At 33.2% G+C, this 14,761-nt stretch overlaps 1 protein-coding gene and 1 pseudogene across 2 annotated transcripts; one reads left to right on the plus strand and one right to left on the minus strand.

Moving 5' to 3' along the window:
• Positions 1-5,390: 5,390 nt before the first annotated feature.
• On the plus strand, positions 5,391-7,838 carry LOC143538076 (scarecrow-like protein 15 pseudogene; annotated as a pseudogene).
• A 1,565-nt stretch (positions 7,839-9,403) lies between these two features.
• Positions 9,404-13,188, minus strand: LOC143538033 (G-box-binding factor 1-like). 2 transcript variants are annotated; one of them, XM_077031672.1, is made up of 10 exons: positions 12,975-13,188; positions 11,679-11,772; positions 11,541-11,585; positions 11,373-11,459; positions 11,140-11,285; positions 11,000-11,031; positions 10,784-10,917; positions 10,585-10,662; positions 9,781-9,906; positions 9,404-9,676 (listed from the first exon to the last, which is right to left on the minus strand). In XM_077031672.1, exons 2-10 carry the CDS (start codon positions 11,736-11,738, stop codon positions 9,590-9,592), a joined length of 795 nt encoding a protein of 264 aa, XP_076887787.1. In that variant the 5' UTR covers positions 11,739-11,772; positions 12,975-13,188; the 3' UTR covers positions 9,404-9,589. The 2 variants fall into 2 exon arrangements, with proteins under 2 accessions (XP_076887787.1, XP_076887786.1); XM_077031671.1 differs by having other exon boundaries at positions 9,406-9,676; positions 10,585-10,665.
• Between the last annotated feature and the right edge of the window lie 1,573 nt (positions 13,189-14,761).

Below are 14,761 nucleotides of genomic sequence, written 5' to 3' on the forward strand. Positions count from 1 at the left end.
GGATAAAATCTTAAGAATCACACTTTAGAATTCAGACCTCATAATAAAATTAATAGCTCCTTCCACGTGAAATAAAGGCGTTCACACTATAATAAGTTATTAATTATCACATTTTATGAGTGTATTAAAGTGCAATATAACTATTGAGGACACTTTAAATGATGAAATAGAATAGTTTTAGAAAATTAATTGTTTACTTTGTTAACAAATTATATACTTCGTCATGTTTTTACTGAGAACTTGAACCCAACTGCCAACTGCCAACTATCTGAATATCAATAAATTTTAAAACAATACATGATGTGTGAATAAAATGATTTACACATGTTCTTGCCTTAAAACATTCTAACTTGTGATTGTAATGTTATGCCATGTTATATTCCATTTGGCCGCCAACTATTAGTGAAGGCCAAACCTTGTCAGGTTATTGTTAACGTGTTAGATTTACATAAAATGGAAATTTTGTAAGAGTATTCATGTTTAGTTCTTCATCTCTATTCATATAATTTATCAAAACTCATATTAATCATAAAATTTGTTTTTCTTTTAACTCTTAACAAATCACAATGCCTTTATTTAATTAAACAATATTTTTCTTATTAACGTATTCTCTTTTTTCCACTCACAAGTCTTAACCACTTCTTTCTTAGATAAGAGAAAGAAGGCGAGTAATGGATATAATACTTAATTTTGGCCTAACATCTTCAATAGTCGAATCGAGTGCTACTGTGCTAGAGTATTTTTAGTGTTTCAAATGTTCTGGATAGGCGGTCTTGATCTATGGATGGTGTCGATGAGTTCTCAGTGAAGGTATTTCAAAAGTTATCGCTAATTTTATTTTACCAAAGGAGTCATGTTATACTATATGGAATCGTAGTTCCAATAAAAGTTTACATATTTGCTTGGTGACTTCTGCCTAACTAATTCCATCAAGGTTGAATTTAATTGACATGGGGATTAATGTTCCAAGTCCCTTAGATCCTTTGGGTTCCAAAGACGCGGACATGTGATTCATAATCGTATTCTGTGACATTGCAAAGAATATATGGAATTTGATTGAAAGGCGGCTGAATATTTCCTTTGGTTCTTCCAAGTGCCAAATGAGCTAATGGGTTTGGTAAGCCTGGTTACTAGCTCAAAGGCGTTACGATCGCTCTTACGTTTTTACTAGTTGGTGGGTCATTTGGCATTTCTAAATAGAACTTTATTTGACAGTAGTAGGCAACTCTTGTAATTGTTATTTCTTCTCATAGCTTGTTACTTGTTAGGGTATGAGTTATAACTCAGAATATCTCAAACTCTACAAAAACTGGATAATTATAGTAAGTATCATCTTACTAATCTATTAAATCAATACAATTCCTTCACATGTCCTTCTACTAGGTTGTCCACCTAGGTCTCCAACTCACCATGTTTTCATTCTCATAGTGTCTATTATGCTGCCACGTGTCATGTTCACCAAACACCCAAAAAACTTATATTTGGAAGATTTTTCATAACCTACCACAAATTTCACCACTCATTTTGCTCTCTAACCTCTTCAAGAACATATGAACCCTAATTCCGCCGCTCAGATCCAACATCGAACGTCTACAGTATTTACCAACAATTGTTTTACCATGTTTTTCTTTACTTCCAAGGTTATTGATGTTTTTAATCGGTTCGATTCTGTTCAATTGATCGTTTCTCAGAGGAGATGTTATAAGATTTTTTTTGGTCAATTAATGATGATTATAACAGATCGATTCAAATATATTAAAGGTAATTAACAATCTGTTCTTGCACATAGAGTTAGTTATTTATTATAATATCCGATGAATATATTCCGGCCACTTTGTTATAAGCATATTTTATGTTATCTGACATTTTTCGGCCAATTTGTTATTATTTTGTTTAGTGAATATTAAGAAGTGAATTTCCGTCTAATTTCTTAATTTTTTTCCGTCCAATTTTTTTTATTGTTTTCTTTGTCCAATTCTTAAATTTTCCGTCCAATTTCTTTTTGTTTTGTTTACTAAATATTAAGAAATGAATTTCCGTCCAATTTCATATTTTTTTTCGTCCAATTTGTTATTGTTTTCTTTACTAAATATTAACAAACATAATTTCCGTCCAATTTTTGATTTTTTTTCCCGCCAATTTTGATTTAGTTTTATCAAAAGTCAGAAACTTTGATTTAATAATACAATTGTTTTGAATGTTTAATAAATTTGTTTGTAAATTATTTGTTTCATATATAATATTAATCTTTAATATTCCATAAATTTAATTATAAATTTACAAATTTATTATTAATATTTACTAAATTATAAATTTACTAAATTTACTATATTATAATATTGATCTTTAAAATATATATTAAAGTATAATATTGATCTTCCAAATATAACTTATTCTAGAATTTTCTAAAAATATAAATGTACATTAACTTTATCCGTTATTAGTTGATGTGTTTACTATAATTTGAAATTCAAATTATATTTAAAGCTTTAACTATAAAAACGATAATTTAGGAAATAATTTATGTTTTTATTATTGTTATTATTTAATTCTTAAATTACTCGATGTATTATTATTAAATATTAGCTGATTTTTGAAAAATCTTAAACATGAAAATATTAAATATTAGAATATAATACATTCTAATAATACTTTTTAATAATCAATCGGCTATTTTTGAACATGATTATTTGAATATAATTTATTTTTTTTTAATTTATAATATTCAATGTATAGTTATTCTAATAATAGTATCTTTTATAATCAATATGTTCTTTTTGAAGATAATTATTTACAATAAACCGGTTTATTATATTCAAACTTATGTTTAGAAAGTTTCTATACATAATACGTTTAACAAAATTAATATTATCTAATCCTAATATGTTTTAATTTGTAATATTCAATGTATAGTTATTCTATACTTTAATTCAATGTATGTTTTAATTTGTAATATTCAATGTTTTAATTTAATTTTTAATTTAATTTATTTTTTTTAAATTTATAATATTCAATGTATAGTTATTCTAATAATAGTATCTTTTATAATCAATATGTTCTTTTTGAAGATAATTATTTACAATAAACCGGTTTATTATATTCAAACTTATGTTTAGAAAGTTTCTATACATAATACGTTTAACAAAATTAATATTATCTAATCCTAATATGTTTTAATTTGGGGTCAAAATTTTGAATTTCAAATAAAAACAAATTAAATTCTTGATTGTTTTTATAAACTATTTTTGTTAAACAGACAATAAATTAGTTTAAAATGGATTTGACATTTTCATTATAACAAATTATATTTAAAAAAATTTTAGAGTTAAATACATATTTTTTAATGGGTCATCTCGGGTTTGATTTTCCTTTTAACAAGCGCACACACACACACACACACATATACACACACTTATTTAGCAACCGATTTTATGATAAAGTTAATCTTCCCAAAGTCAACATAAATTTAAACAATCTTTTCAAAGTTATTTGAAAATTCATTTATTGTAAAGTTTTTTTAAGTTTTGCAAGTTTAACAAAATATTAATGTTAGTGATTTAACAAAATATTAATGTTAGTAATTATAAATTTACTAATTTTTATTAATATTTACTAAATTATAAATTTACTAAATTTACTATATTATAATATTGATCTTTAAAATACATATTAAAGTATAATATTAATCTTTCAAATATAATTTATTCTAGAATTTCCTAAAAATATTAAAGTACATTAACTTAATCCGTTATTAGTTGACCTGTTTACTATAATCTGAAATCCAAATTATATTTACAGCTTTGACTATAAAAACGATAATTAAGGAAATAATTTATGTTTTTATTACTGTTATTATTTGATTCCTAAATTAACCAATGTATTATTATGAAATATTAACTGATTTTCGAAAAACCTTAAACATGAAAATATTAAATATTAGAATATAATACATTCTAAAATACTTTTTTTATAATCAATCAGTTATTTTTTGACATGATTATTTGAATATAATTTATTTTTTTAATTTATAATATTCAATGTATAATTATTCTAATAATAGTATTTTTTATAATCAATATGTTATTTTTGGAGATAATTATTTACAATAAACCGGTTTATTATATTCAAACTTATGTTTAGAAAGTTTCTATACATAATACATTTAACAAAATTAATATTATCTAATCCTATTATGTTTTAATTTGTGGTCAAAATTTTTGAATTTCAAATAAGAACAAATTAAATTCTTGATTCTTTTTACAAACTATTTTTGTTAAGCAGTCAATAAATTAGTTTAAAACGGATTTGACATTTCCATAATAACAAATTATATTTTAAAACTTTTTTGAGTTATATATATATTTTTAATGGGTCAGCTCGGGTTTGATTTCTTTTTAACACACACACACACACACACATATATATACATTTATTTAGCAACCGATTTTATGATAAAGTTAATCTTTCCAAAGTCAACATAAATTTAAACAATCTTTTCAAAGTTATTTGAAAATTCATTTATTGTAAAACGTTTTTAAGTTTTGCAAGTTTAACAAAATATTAATGTTAGTGATTTAAAAGTTTGTTGGAAGCTAGATTGGTCAAAAATAAAAAATAAGTGTTCAAGATTAGTTTCTTTTGGTATAATGTTTGAAGAAGTTTAACAATTTATTCTAATAATAGTATTATTTATTATAATATATTTAATTTGGATGCTATTGTTTTATTATATTTTCAGGTGGTGAATCAAAATGAGTTTCTTTTGATAGAATGTTTGAAAAAGTTGAAGGTGGTTTAATATGAAAGAACATGTTTATGTCTTTTGTTGATGTTAACTTATTATAACTTTTAACTATTAATATCTAGACAATGTAAACTGTTAACGTTTTGGTCCGAAAGTTTGAAGAAGTTTTGTGTTGCTTAAATTTGTTGTTTAAATTTATTATGTTTGTTGACATGTTTTACCACCCGTGTGTAATGCGGGCTATACCCTAGTTAGTAACTATGTGAATAGAAGGCATTCAAAGCATTATAAATCATTTTATTTTGCAAATGCATCTATCATACAACTTTTTAATAGGGTGATTAAAAATGAAAGATTGTAACTTTAAAATCAATAAAATCTTGTTGTATTTGAAGAAAAATAAAGTCATAAGACTGTTCAGACCCTTAAATCCATGCCAACTTTTTTTATCAATGAAGATTAACTTAGCTTCGACTTTTCATATTTAACAAGCTGATGGCTCGTCAATTGTAAACCACACTAACGAGTCATGAAGTTTCATCACATCATTTCAACGGTTCACGAAAATTGTTACCAACTAACGATGCTATATCACCTAAAACACAAGAACGACAATAAAAAGGTGCTCAAACATGACGACTAGTTAAACCAGCAACGACACATACATGACCATCTCTACATCACTAAGGACCAAGATATTCATGGACGCCAAAGCATCAAAGATGGTCCAACAACATAGTTGACACACACAAAACTAACAAAATAGTAACAAAATTAAACGTAAATAAAAAGAAAAAAAAGTGAAAATTTCACGATCAAGTGTAAAAGGCAATCCAAGAGGTTAGAGGTCAACCCACTTAACTCTAAAAAGGTTCCAACCAAGAGAATCAACAAAAGCCAAAGATAAACTTTCTTCCCACACCAAAAACCTCTCAAACACAAAACATTCATGCTCCCACATCTTGTACTATGTTAACCACCACTTGTACCTTAACTAGTTTCACCATCCCCAAAAGCAAAAGCTTATTTTTTATGAAGATCTTGAGCAAGAAGCTTCTATGATATGGCTCAATCAATCAATCAATCTTATTACTAAAGATGTATTGTCAATTCAATTGCCCCATTACCCCACCACCACTTTCATTGGTTACAAAAGCTAATATTTTGAACCTTACAAAACACTCTCTTTAGTCTTTACATCACACACAACATATTATTGAAAAACTTGTATCATACTTTAGCCCTTGTGTTTCATTTGAGTAATGAAATTGCCCCTTGCCTCATCCCAAAATAATATCAACTCTTCTAGCATCAAGCATCAACTTATTACCACCAGTGGTGCTATTGAACCTAACCGGTTTGAACCCAATTCGGTACTAGACGTCAGACGCAGTCCGTCTAGTCAGATTACTGGTACTACTACTGCTGCGACCACTAATAATAATAATAATATTGTGTTTTCTTTAGCGGAAGATCAGCTTCAGCTGGAAAATAATAATAATAATAACAGTAATAGTAATAGTAACAGTAATACTGATCATGGAGTCATGCATCAATTTGAAGAATGGGATTCACTAATGAAGGAACTCGGGTTACATGATGATTCGAGTAAGTCGGCTTACCCGCTCGATCTACCCGAGCTACCACCGATACATACCGAGACGAATAATCCCGCCACGGGTTTATTATTTCACTCTGAGTTCGAAAACTTGAACCCGAATATGAACGCGCTTGATTTCATGAGCCAAGATAACGACAACGACACCGACAACAACAACGGTTATGATTACGTGGACGACTTGATACGGATAGCCGAGTGCTTCGAAACTCGGTCTATCCAGCTGGCGCAAGTGATACTCACGCGGCTCAACCAGCGGCTTCGCGCGCCTAACGGGAAGCCGCTGCAACGAGCCGCGTTTTATTTCAAAGAAGCGCTCCAGTCGCTTCTAACCGGACCGACTCGGCCGACTCAGTCGCCTTCGGGTTCGGAAATCGTGCACGCGATTAAAGCCTACAAGACGTTTTCGAACGTCTCGCCAATCCCGATGTTCGCGGACTTTACCGCGAACCAAGCGGTACTCGAAGCCGTGGACGGTGCGATGATCGTCCACGTCATCGATTTCGACATCGGGTATGGCGAGCATTTAGCGTCTCTAATGAAAGAGATCGCGGAAAAAGCGGATGCGCGAAAGGTTCATTCGCCCGCGGTGAGAATCACCGCGGTGGTTTCGGACGAGTTCGAAACCGAGTCGAAATTGATCAGAGATAATCTCTGGCAATTCGCGCGTGGTCTTAGATTACGATTCGATATCGAATTCATCTTGTTTCGAAATTTCGAGTACTTATCGTTTAAATCGATTAAGTTTATCGACGGTGAAAAGAACGCGGTTCTCCTAAATTCGACGATTTTTCATCAGATAGGCGCGGGTTTTATTAACGATCTGCGGCGAATTTCGCCGCATGTGATCGTGTGCGTTGACGGGGAAGGACTGTTCGGGAGCGAACAGTCCTTTTTCCGTCAGACGGTTATTGACGGTTTAGAATTTTATTCTACGCTTCTCGAGTCGTTGGAGGCCGCGAACGTTGGCGGTGGGGGTGGTGATTGGATGAGGAAGATTGAGATGTTTGTGTTGTTGCCGCGGATTACGGCTGCGGTGGAGGCGTCGGGGCGACAGGTTCCGTTGTGGCGGGAGGTGTTTGGTAGGGCGGGGGTGAGGGCGGTGGCGTTGAGTCAATTCGCGGAGTTTCAAGCCGAGTGTTTGTTGAGGCGGGTGCAAGTGAGGGGGTTCCATGTGGTGAAACGACAAGCGGAGATGGTGTTGTGTTGGCATGATCGTCCGCTTGTGTCCACGTCAGCATGGAGGTTTTAGGGTCTAGGGTGTACGCCAGGTAGTAGTAAAATAATAATAGTCAAATAGACGAATACATGAATACTATCACAGGCTGCTATTTTTGTTTGTTTTCTGGCATTGTGAAAAATAAGTTAAAACTTGGGATTTATGGGATGATATATTGTGGCGTTGTAATCACCTAAAGAGATATACAAGCACATATTAATGAAATGATCCTGTGTTAATATTTAGTATCAATATTCATGTGTACATGCTTTAGGCCGTAACGAAAGTGGTTTTTAGAATGTGCGATTGCGCTTCCCTGACCTTTACTGTCGAACCCGAGAGCGGATATCAATCGCGTTCTACTTGTTAAACAAGGTTCTATGGTGTATGGTCGATCCCTGTAAACCAAAGGCGTCCATGGGATAATCTTGTAGAGTTGTAGAAATCTGAGAAATTAGTATGTGTAAGAATACTAAATAATTAAGAAGAAAAACATAACACAATAGAAGTAATAGAAGTATGTATGTTTTTTTCTTTATTAGCAACCAAAAAGACACAACATATCTTTCTTCTTATAACCATTAAAAACATATCTATCTTTTTATTCCTATGTGATGTTATACAATCTTTTTATACAACTTTTTACAACTATAATTGCCTTTTTCCCTTTTTTTCACCCCTCATTTCTCTATATGTATAACTATGCAAACTTTTGTGCACGGCCGTAAAATATATCTATAACCAGCTTTTATCTTTATAACCACTTATTATTCTTTCTAAATATCTACTTTTGAAATTGAGAGTATAGAGGATGAGATGAAAACAAGAACAATTCATGAACAAGAAGAGATATCCCACATCTGCACGTGTACTTATGTTTTGTTAGTTCCGAATCACTCACGTAACGATGAATCTGTCTTTACAAATACATTTGTTAAGTAATATTTTGAGGATAACATGATTGAATCAACAATGATGGAATAAGAATGATAATCACTGATTGAGTATAATAATCGATCTTGATCAAATTCGGATGATTGCAAAGAATAAGAACAAAAACATTTGAGAGGGATAAAAGGGACAAAAGATTACAAATATTCTTAGTTCATTCACTCAAAAAAAGGCTTATACACCCAAAAGCCTTTTCTCTCAATCCAGATAATAACTAATCTACCGGTAACAGCCTTTTCTCTCAATCCAGATAATAACTAATCTACCGGTAACATGACATGAGTAGTTATGCATCAAGCATTGATATATCACCGTGTGCCACTAATATGGTATCATTAATCGTATTATCGTTAGTGGTGAGGTCATGATATTAAATTTGTAAGAGAATATTCCTCATTGATTGCATTGTGATGGTAGCATGCGTGCCCAGTCTTAATAGTAATCAAATAATTTGAGCAGCTAACGAGCAAAAACTTACTTAGGCTCGAGCTAGGCTTGGAATTTAAACAAGTCAGCTAAGATTGACTTGAATGAAACCGTTTTTGAGCTAAGTTTTTTTTCAAACGAGCTTCAAGTCACAAGCTATTTGAAAAGTTCTAATATATGTATCACACTTAAGATGGTAGATGAGTTAAATTACTATTGTAGTTTCTATCATAGGTTTCAAGTTCATAAACAAAGCCAAGAAAATTCTTGGAACAAAATTCAGTTCGGCCCACCCCAGATCACAACTTCCATTCAACTCGGTCCACGATTTGCTGCTTGTCATTATACTGCCTGGTTCACCTATTAAGGTTTAAGACCCATCGAGCCATGAGCCGAATAGGCCCGTTGAAGTCAATAGAATCATAATTATAGCTAAAGAAGGTAAAATCAAATCAGAAATTACTCAAAAGTTTCACAAGTTTCCTATCAGGTGCCACCTCTTTCGCTCGGTTTAGATTCACAACATTTTAGTTTGACCGGTCAATCCTACAGTCAGATTTTCATATTACAGACAAATATTTAACCTAAACTTGTAGTTTTAGCAACTAAATTGTCTGATCCTGTCACATTCTTAACTCTGACCTTCATCTGCCCGAGATTTACTATGAACATCAACTTCCGACATGGCTTCAGGTTCACGAACCTTACTTAGTTTATCCTGCTCAAGCAGCATCAATATATTAACTATCAACAATTTGACAAAAATAATAACAAGAAAGCATTTTATTAGTAAGGGTTCATTTATTTGGAGGTAGCAGAAACCTTTATTGACTCATTTTCGGACTTTAGCTTCTTGCATTCCTCTGAGAGTTTTTGCAGCTCATCTTTTAGCCCCTGATTCTCATTGTTTAGTACATCAACTCTAGCTTGCAACTCTTCACACTCAGCCTGCATACATTATTAATATAACATCTAAATTTAAGAGGTTGGGGTCAGTTTTGAACTCAAGCCGAACCAAAAACCGTAAAATTCGTTTTTTTGGTTTTTGAAAACTGTTTTGTTTTGGTATTTTTCGGTTTTGGTATTTGAGCTTGAAATTTTTAGGGCCAATAAAAAGAAACACAATATAATGAATCTGGGCTTGAAACTTTGGGTCTAAAATTGTTTGTTAATTAACGATTAATTGATTATTACACGTTTGGGCCTAAAACTTTTGGGCTACACAATTTATTAATTCTTTAAGTTACTTAACAGTCGAAAATAAAAGTTATAATCCATAAATTCAATGACAAAAGTCGATTTATCCGGTATTTATGGGTTTGGTTATAAAAGTCTGGTTTGGTTTTTACAAGTTGGTTATTTCAAAATATGCAGAACCGAAACCGAACCGCAAATTTGGCTTTTGAAATAACATAAAACCAAACGTCGGTTTTGGGCTGCGTTTGGTTATTTCGCTTTCATGCTTTTGACTCCTTAAAGGCCACCTACCTAGCAAAGTTGCAGTTTACCTGGTCCCGTTGGTTAACATGATATTGGTGGGGCTGTGAGTTTTATGGTTATGGGTTCTCACAGTGACTAATAAAAATTAAAATCTAGCTAAATTTCTTTTATTCGTTTAAAAACTACCTGCTTACGCATTCTCGATCTCCTAGCTGATTCACGATTAGATTGCTTTCTCTTCTGTCTCTTTAGTTCCCGTTCATCCTGCTGTATGTTGCATTACTTAATTAATTAAACATTGCATCCATATGATATAAATCATCTAATAGCATCTAAAATAGTTTATATGCATCAGATAAAAATTACTTTTTAATTTTATACATACCCGTGCCGACAGTCCCATTATCGGTGGCGGCACCACTATTTGAGGTGCACCAGAAGGATTAGATTGCATATCTACAGCAACATTTCTATCGGTTGCAGGCATATTAACAATAGGATTCTCGTTCTGCAAATTGGCTGCATAAAATGAAAACTATAATTTTATATCATGATACAAAAGAGGCAAGGGTAAAAAGCCAAAGGTCAAAGTTTGAATTACCATCTGAAGAACCATCATTCTCACTCTCAGCACTGTTAGTATTCAAACTTTACAATCAGAATTACACAATTTAAAAATACAAATAATGTGTAAATTAAACTTAAAAAAAAACCCTTTAAATCTTCATGATGCATATTCACCTTTGGGCAGTGGGACCCTCGTTCGCTGAACTTGATGCTACCTTCGGGCGGGTTCCCATATTCGTACCAGGATGAGCAAAAGCTTCTGGCGGAGAATATAGAGCAGGATACGGAACCGGAGCCCCGTATGGTGACATCATAGGATGCTGAATTTAGTTATACATATGCATACATCAGTATAATCATAAATTTTAAAATTTAACAGACAACTAATTGTAGATGATGATGATGACCTGGCCTCCCCACATATATGGATGTGGAGTTGGAGATGCAACAATTGAAGGAAAGAATGGTGGAGGAGCTGCACCACCATAATAAGCCTGACACAAAACGCGTAAACCTCAATAATAATTTAACAAAATTCTAAACAAAATGATTATATATCATATATTATCGTGCACCTGCATTGAAGTTTGCCAATCAGCATAAGAAGGTGGATTTGCTTCCTGAAGATAAGGTAAGAGTGTGTAATGATTTATGTGACAATAAAAAATAAGAAAATTATGGTGTGTCTTATAGAAATGATATGGTAATACAACCTGAGGTATGGTAGGTTTGGAAGGCTTAGCCGTTGGGTTACCTCCTTCACCAGCTCCCATAGATATCAATTGGTTCAATATATGATATGTCAACCTTCGTTCAATTACAAAAACAAACTAATCAAAACAAATCACAAAATATCAAACCACATCACATAGACAAGTCATATACTATCACAATGTCAGTTAGGGGAGTGCACGGTTTGGTTTGGGTCGGATTTTGGCTAAAACGAACCAAGTACCAAAATATCAGTTTTTGAACTTTTGAAAACCGCTTGGTTTCGGTTTTTTCAGTTTGCCATTTTGTTAATCAATAACTAACTGCTTACTGTACACTTGAGCTAAAATATTTAAGTTACATAGTTATTAAATTCTTATACATTACTTAAAACAAAAAATAAATAATGAAAATCTATAAATTCGGTTCGGTTTGTATTTTTCAGCTTTGTTACATGTGAAACTAAAACTAAACCGTAACTTCAGTTTTTATAAAAACATAAAACTAGACCGTTAGTTTTTGTTTCGGATTCGGATCAAATTTTCGGTTTCCATGCACACCTCTGCGATGTCTATTTCTACCAAAATCATACATAATAAGGTTCAAGCCCTAATCATACTCACAACCTATAATTAGTAACAACTGACAATACATAAGAACAAATTTCCTACCAAATTACTTAACTACAAAACAATTAATCTCAACAAAAAACTGTTGTAAACAGAGTAGCTAATAATTATCAGATCCAGATCAGAATATAATCGTTCACTACAATAGATCATATAATAACATATTGATATTTATACGCATAGTAATAAATCCGTTAACAGAAACAGATAAAACCTAAATTAAATAGTTAATAACCTGTTCAGCTGCCGCTAACGGTGATATGATGTTATCGGAGATTTATTATGTGCGTAGTAATAGATCCGTTAACGTAAATAGATAAAACCTAATTAATCGGAAATAATAAGCTGTTAAGCTGCTGTTGAAGCGGTTATACGGAGAAATTGAATTGAACTGAACAGATATGATGTTAATTAGGTCAGATTTGGTTGATTAAGATATTTATGTGCGTAGTAATAGATCCGTTAACGGAAATAGATAAAACCTAATTATAATTAGTCGGAGATAATAAACTGCCGTTGAAGCGGTTATACGGAGGAATTGAATTGAATTGAACATATATGATGTCAATTAAGTCAGATTTGGTTGATTAAGATATTTATGTTAATCGGAAACTAATAGATCTGTTATAACGGAAATAGATAAAACCTAAAATTAATCGGAATAATAACCTGTTAAGCTGCCGTTGAAGCGGTGATGTTATCGGAAATGATAATTAGGTGAGATTTCGTTTGGTAGTTCCGGCGTGAGAAGGTGGTGGTTCGGTGGTCCGGTGGGAAGGTGAGATGGAAAGGATTAGATTAAAGAGATGACACGTAAGGTGGAAATAGCTCCAGGTGTCAAACGAAGAGCGGTTGAACGTGACGAGGCGTCGAGTGGTTGGTGATGTGGATACACATGATGGATGGTGTTTTCTTTGTTTGTAGTTTGTAGTTTTTTACATAATTTTTACACATGATGGATGGTGTTTTTTACATAACTTTTTTTAACGGTAAACAAATTTTTTAAATAGACTAGTGGCTAAATTTATTATTTCTAGATACACTCGTCTTTTGATTTGGAAAAAACTCGCACCTAAAGCCAATGTCTGTGAACATTTGCCCGAAGGCACGACAATGCGATGAAATATAACTCGTTTATTCAAGGATCCTGAAGAGGTATGTGCCCGCCTCAACACCGAGCGAGGCGGGTCAACCCACAAGATATAGACAAGAGTCTTGAAATCAAGACATTATGAAGGCACAAAGCCAAAACCTATGCGCATGGCGCATATAACATATGCTCACGCATATCACATATACTCATGCATCATATGCTCAGGCATCACATATGCTCACGCATATCACATCTGCGCGTGGCGCATCCGCGCGTGGCGCATATCACATGCTTGTGCATATCACATCTGCGCATGAAACATCTGCGCGTGAGAATAAAGAGAAGACCTTGCGCATCCTCAGGATAGGCGCATATCACACATGCACATAATCAACCTCGTCCTTATCCAAATCAGGATTAGGGCAACCTTGATTGTGCACGTCAGACAACCTTCCAGAAGGTATCTTTTTAAGGAATAAGAATATGCTGATGTTGACAGCTGCCAATGAAAGGTGGACAACTCAGCATAACCCATGTGCTACCACGTGATTACAACCAATGAAAAAGCACCAGGTGTCCCCAAGGACACGTGGCGCAAAGCAATTGGAGGAGGCCAACAAGGCTGAGCCCAATCAGTGGAAACCCTAGCACTATAAATACCACATCAACTCCACAAGGAAGACACACAATCAGATCCAACTACACAGTATTCAGCTATATTAAAGCAATACTCTCCAAATTTCCTTACTCTCATATTATTATCTTCTCCTACAAACACTTATTCTCACACCGGAGGGTTACCCCAAAGAGAACCCCTCTGTCCCTTTCTGAGGGGTAAGTTCACGGTGCTGTTCATTTTGTAGGTGGAAGAACCCATATTCCAGAGATCCATAGGTGGAAGAGCATAATCACACCCGAGGAAAGTAGATCGTCTACTAGTGAGTCGATCCACGTTTCTTCATTGGCGCCATCCACTGTTACAACGGCAACAAGATCTCATCAGATCTCTAAAAAAAAACAAAATTTCACCATGGTTTCTGGTGCTCGTAACGTCGATCAAGTTCTGGAGGATATTGAACGTGAGGATGTTAATGAGGGACAGCAGTTTCTGAGGGGGCCGCGTGATTCTACGCGCACCACTAGTAACCGTCCCTTCATCACAACTCCTTACGGCCAGACTGAAACTCCTCGAGACGATCTCACGTTACAAAATCTTGCCGGCGCGAAACAAAAAGGACCAATGGGTCCAGAAGATGAAACCAATGACCCTAAAGAATGGCTCATAAACGAGCAACGACGTCTAATGGACAAGTACAATGAAATGGTCAAACAGAAAAAGTTAGCCGACTTAACACAAAGGCTA

The sequence above is a fragment of the Bidens hawaiensis genome, unplaced genomic scaffold (assembly GCF_021521415.1).
Source record: "Bidens hawaiensis isolate Kalapana, Puna unplaced genomic scaffold, B.hawaiensis_p1.1 tig00011466_1, whole genome shotgun sequence".
Classification (NCBI taxonomy): domain Eukaryota; kingdom Viridiplantae; phylum Streptophyta; class Magnoliopsida; order Asterales; family Asteraceae; genus Bidens; species Bidens hawaiensis.

Excerpts from the sequence above, each read along its gene's own strand:
- LOC143538033 (XM_077031671.1), bottom strand. The coding sequence starts at position 11,738 with ATGGGAGCTGGTGAAGGAGGTAACCCAACGGCTAAGCCTTCCAAACCT. Across the intron at positions 10,918-10,999 it reads GAATGATGGTTCTTCAGATG|CCAATTTGCAGAACGAGAAT; the intron begins GTAATTCAAACT and ends CATTTTATGCAG. Across the intron at positions 9,677-9,780 it reads CCGAAAATGAGTCAATAAAG|GATAAACTAAGTAAGGTTCG; the intron begins GTTTCTGCTACC and ends CTGCTTGAGCAG.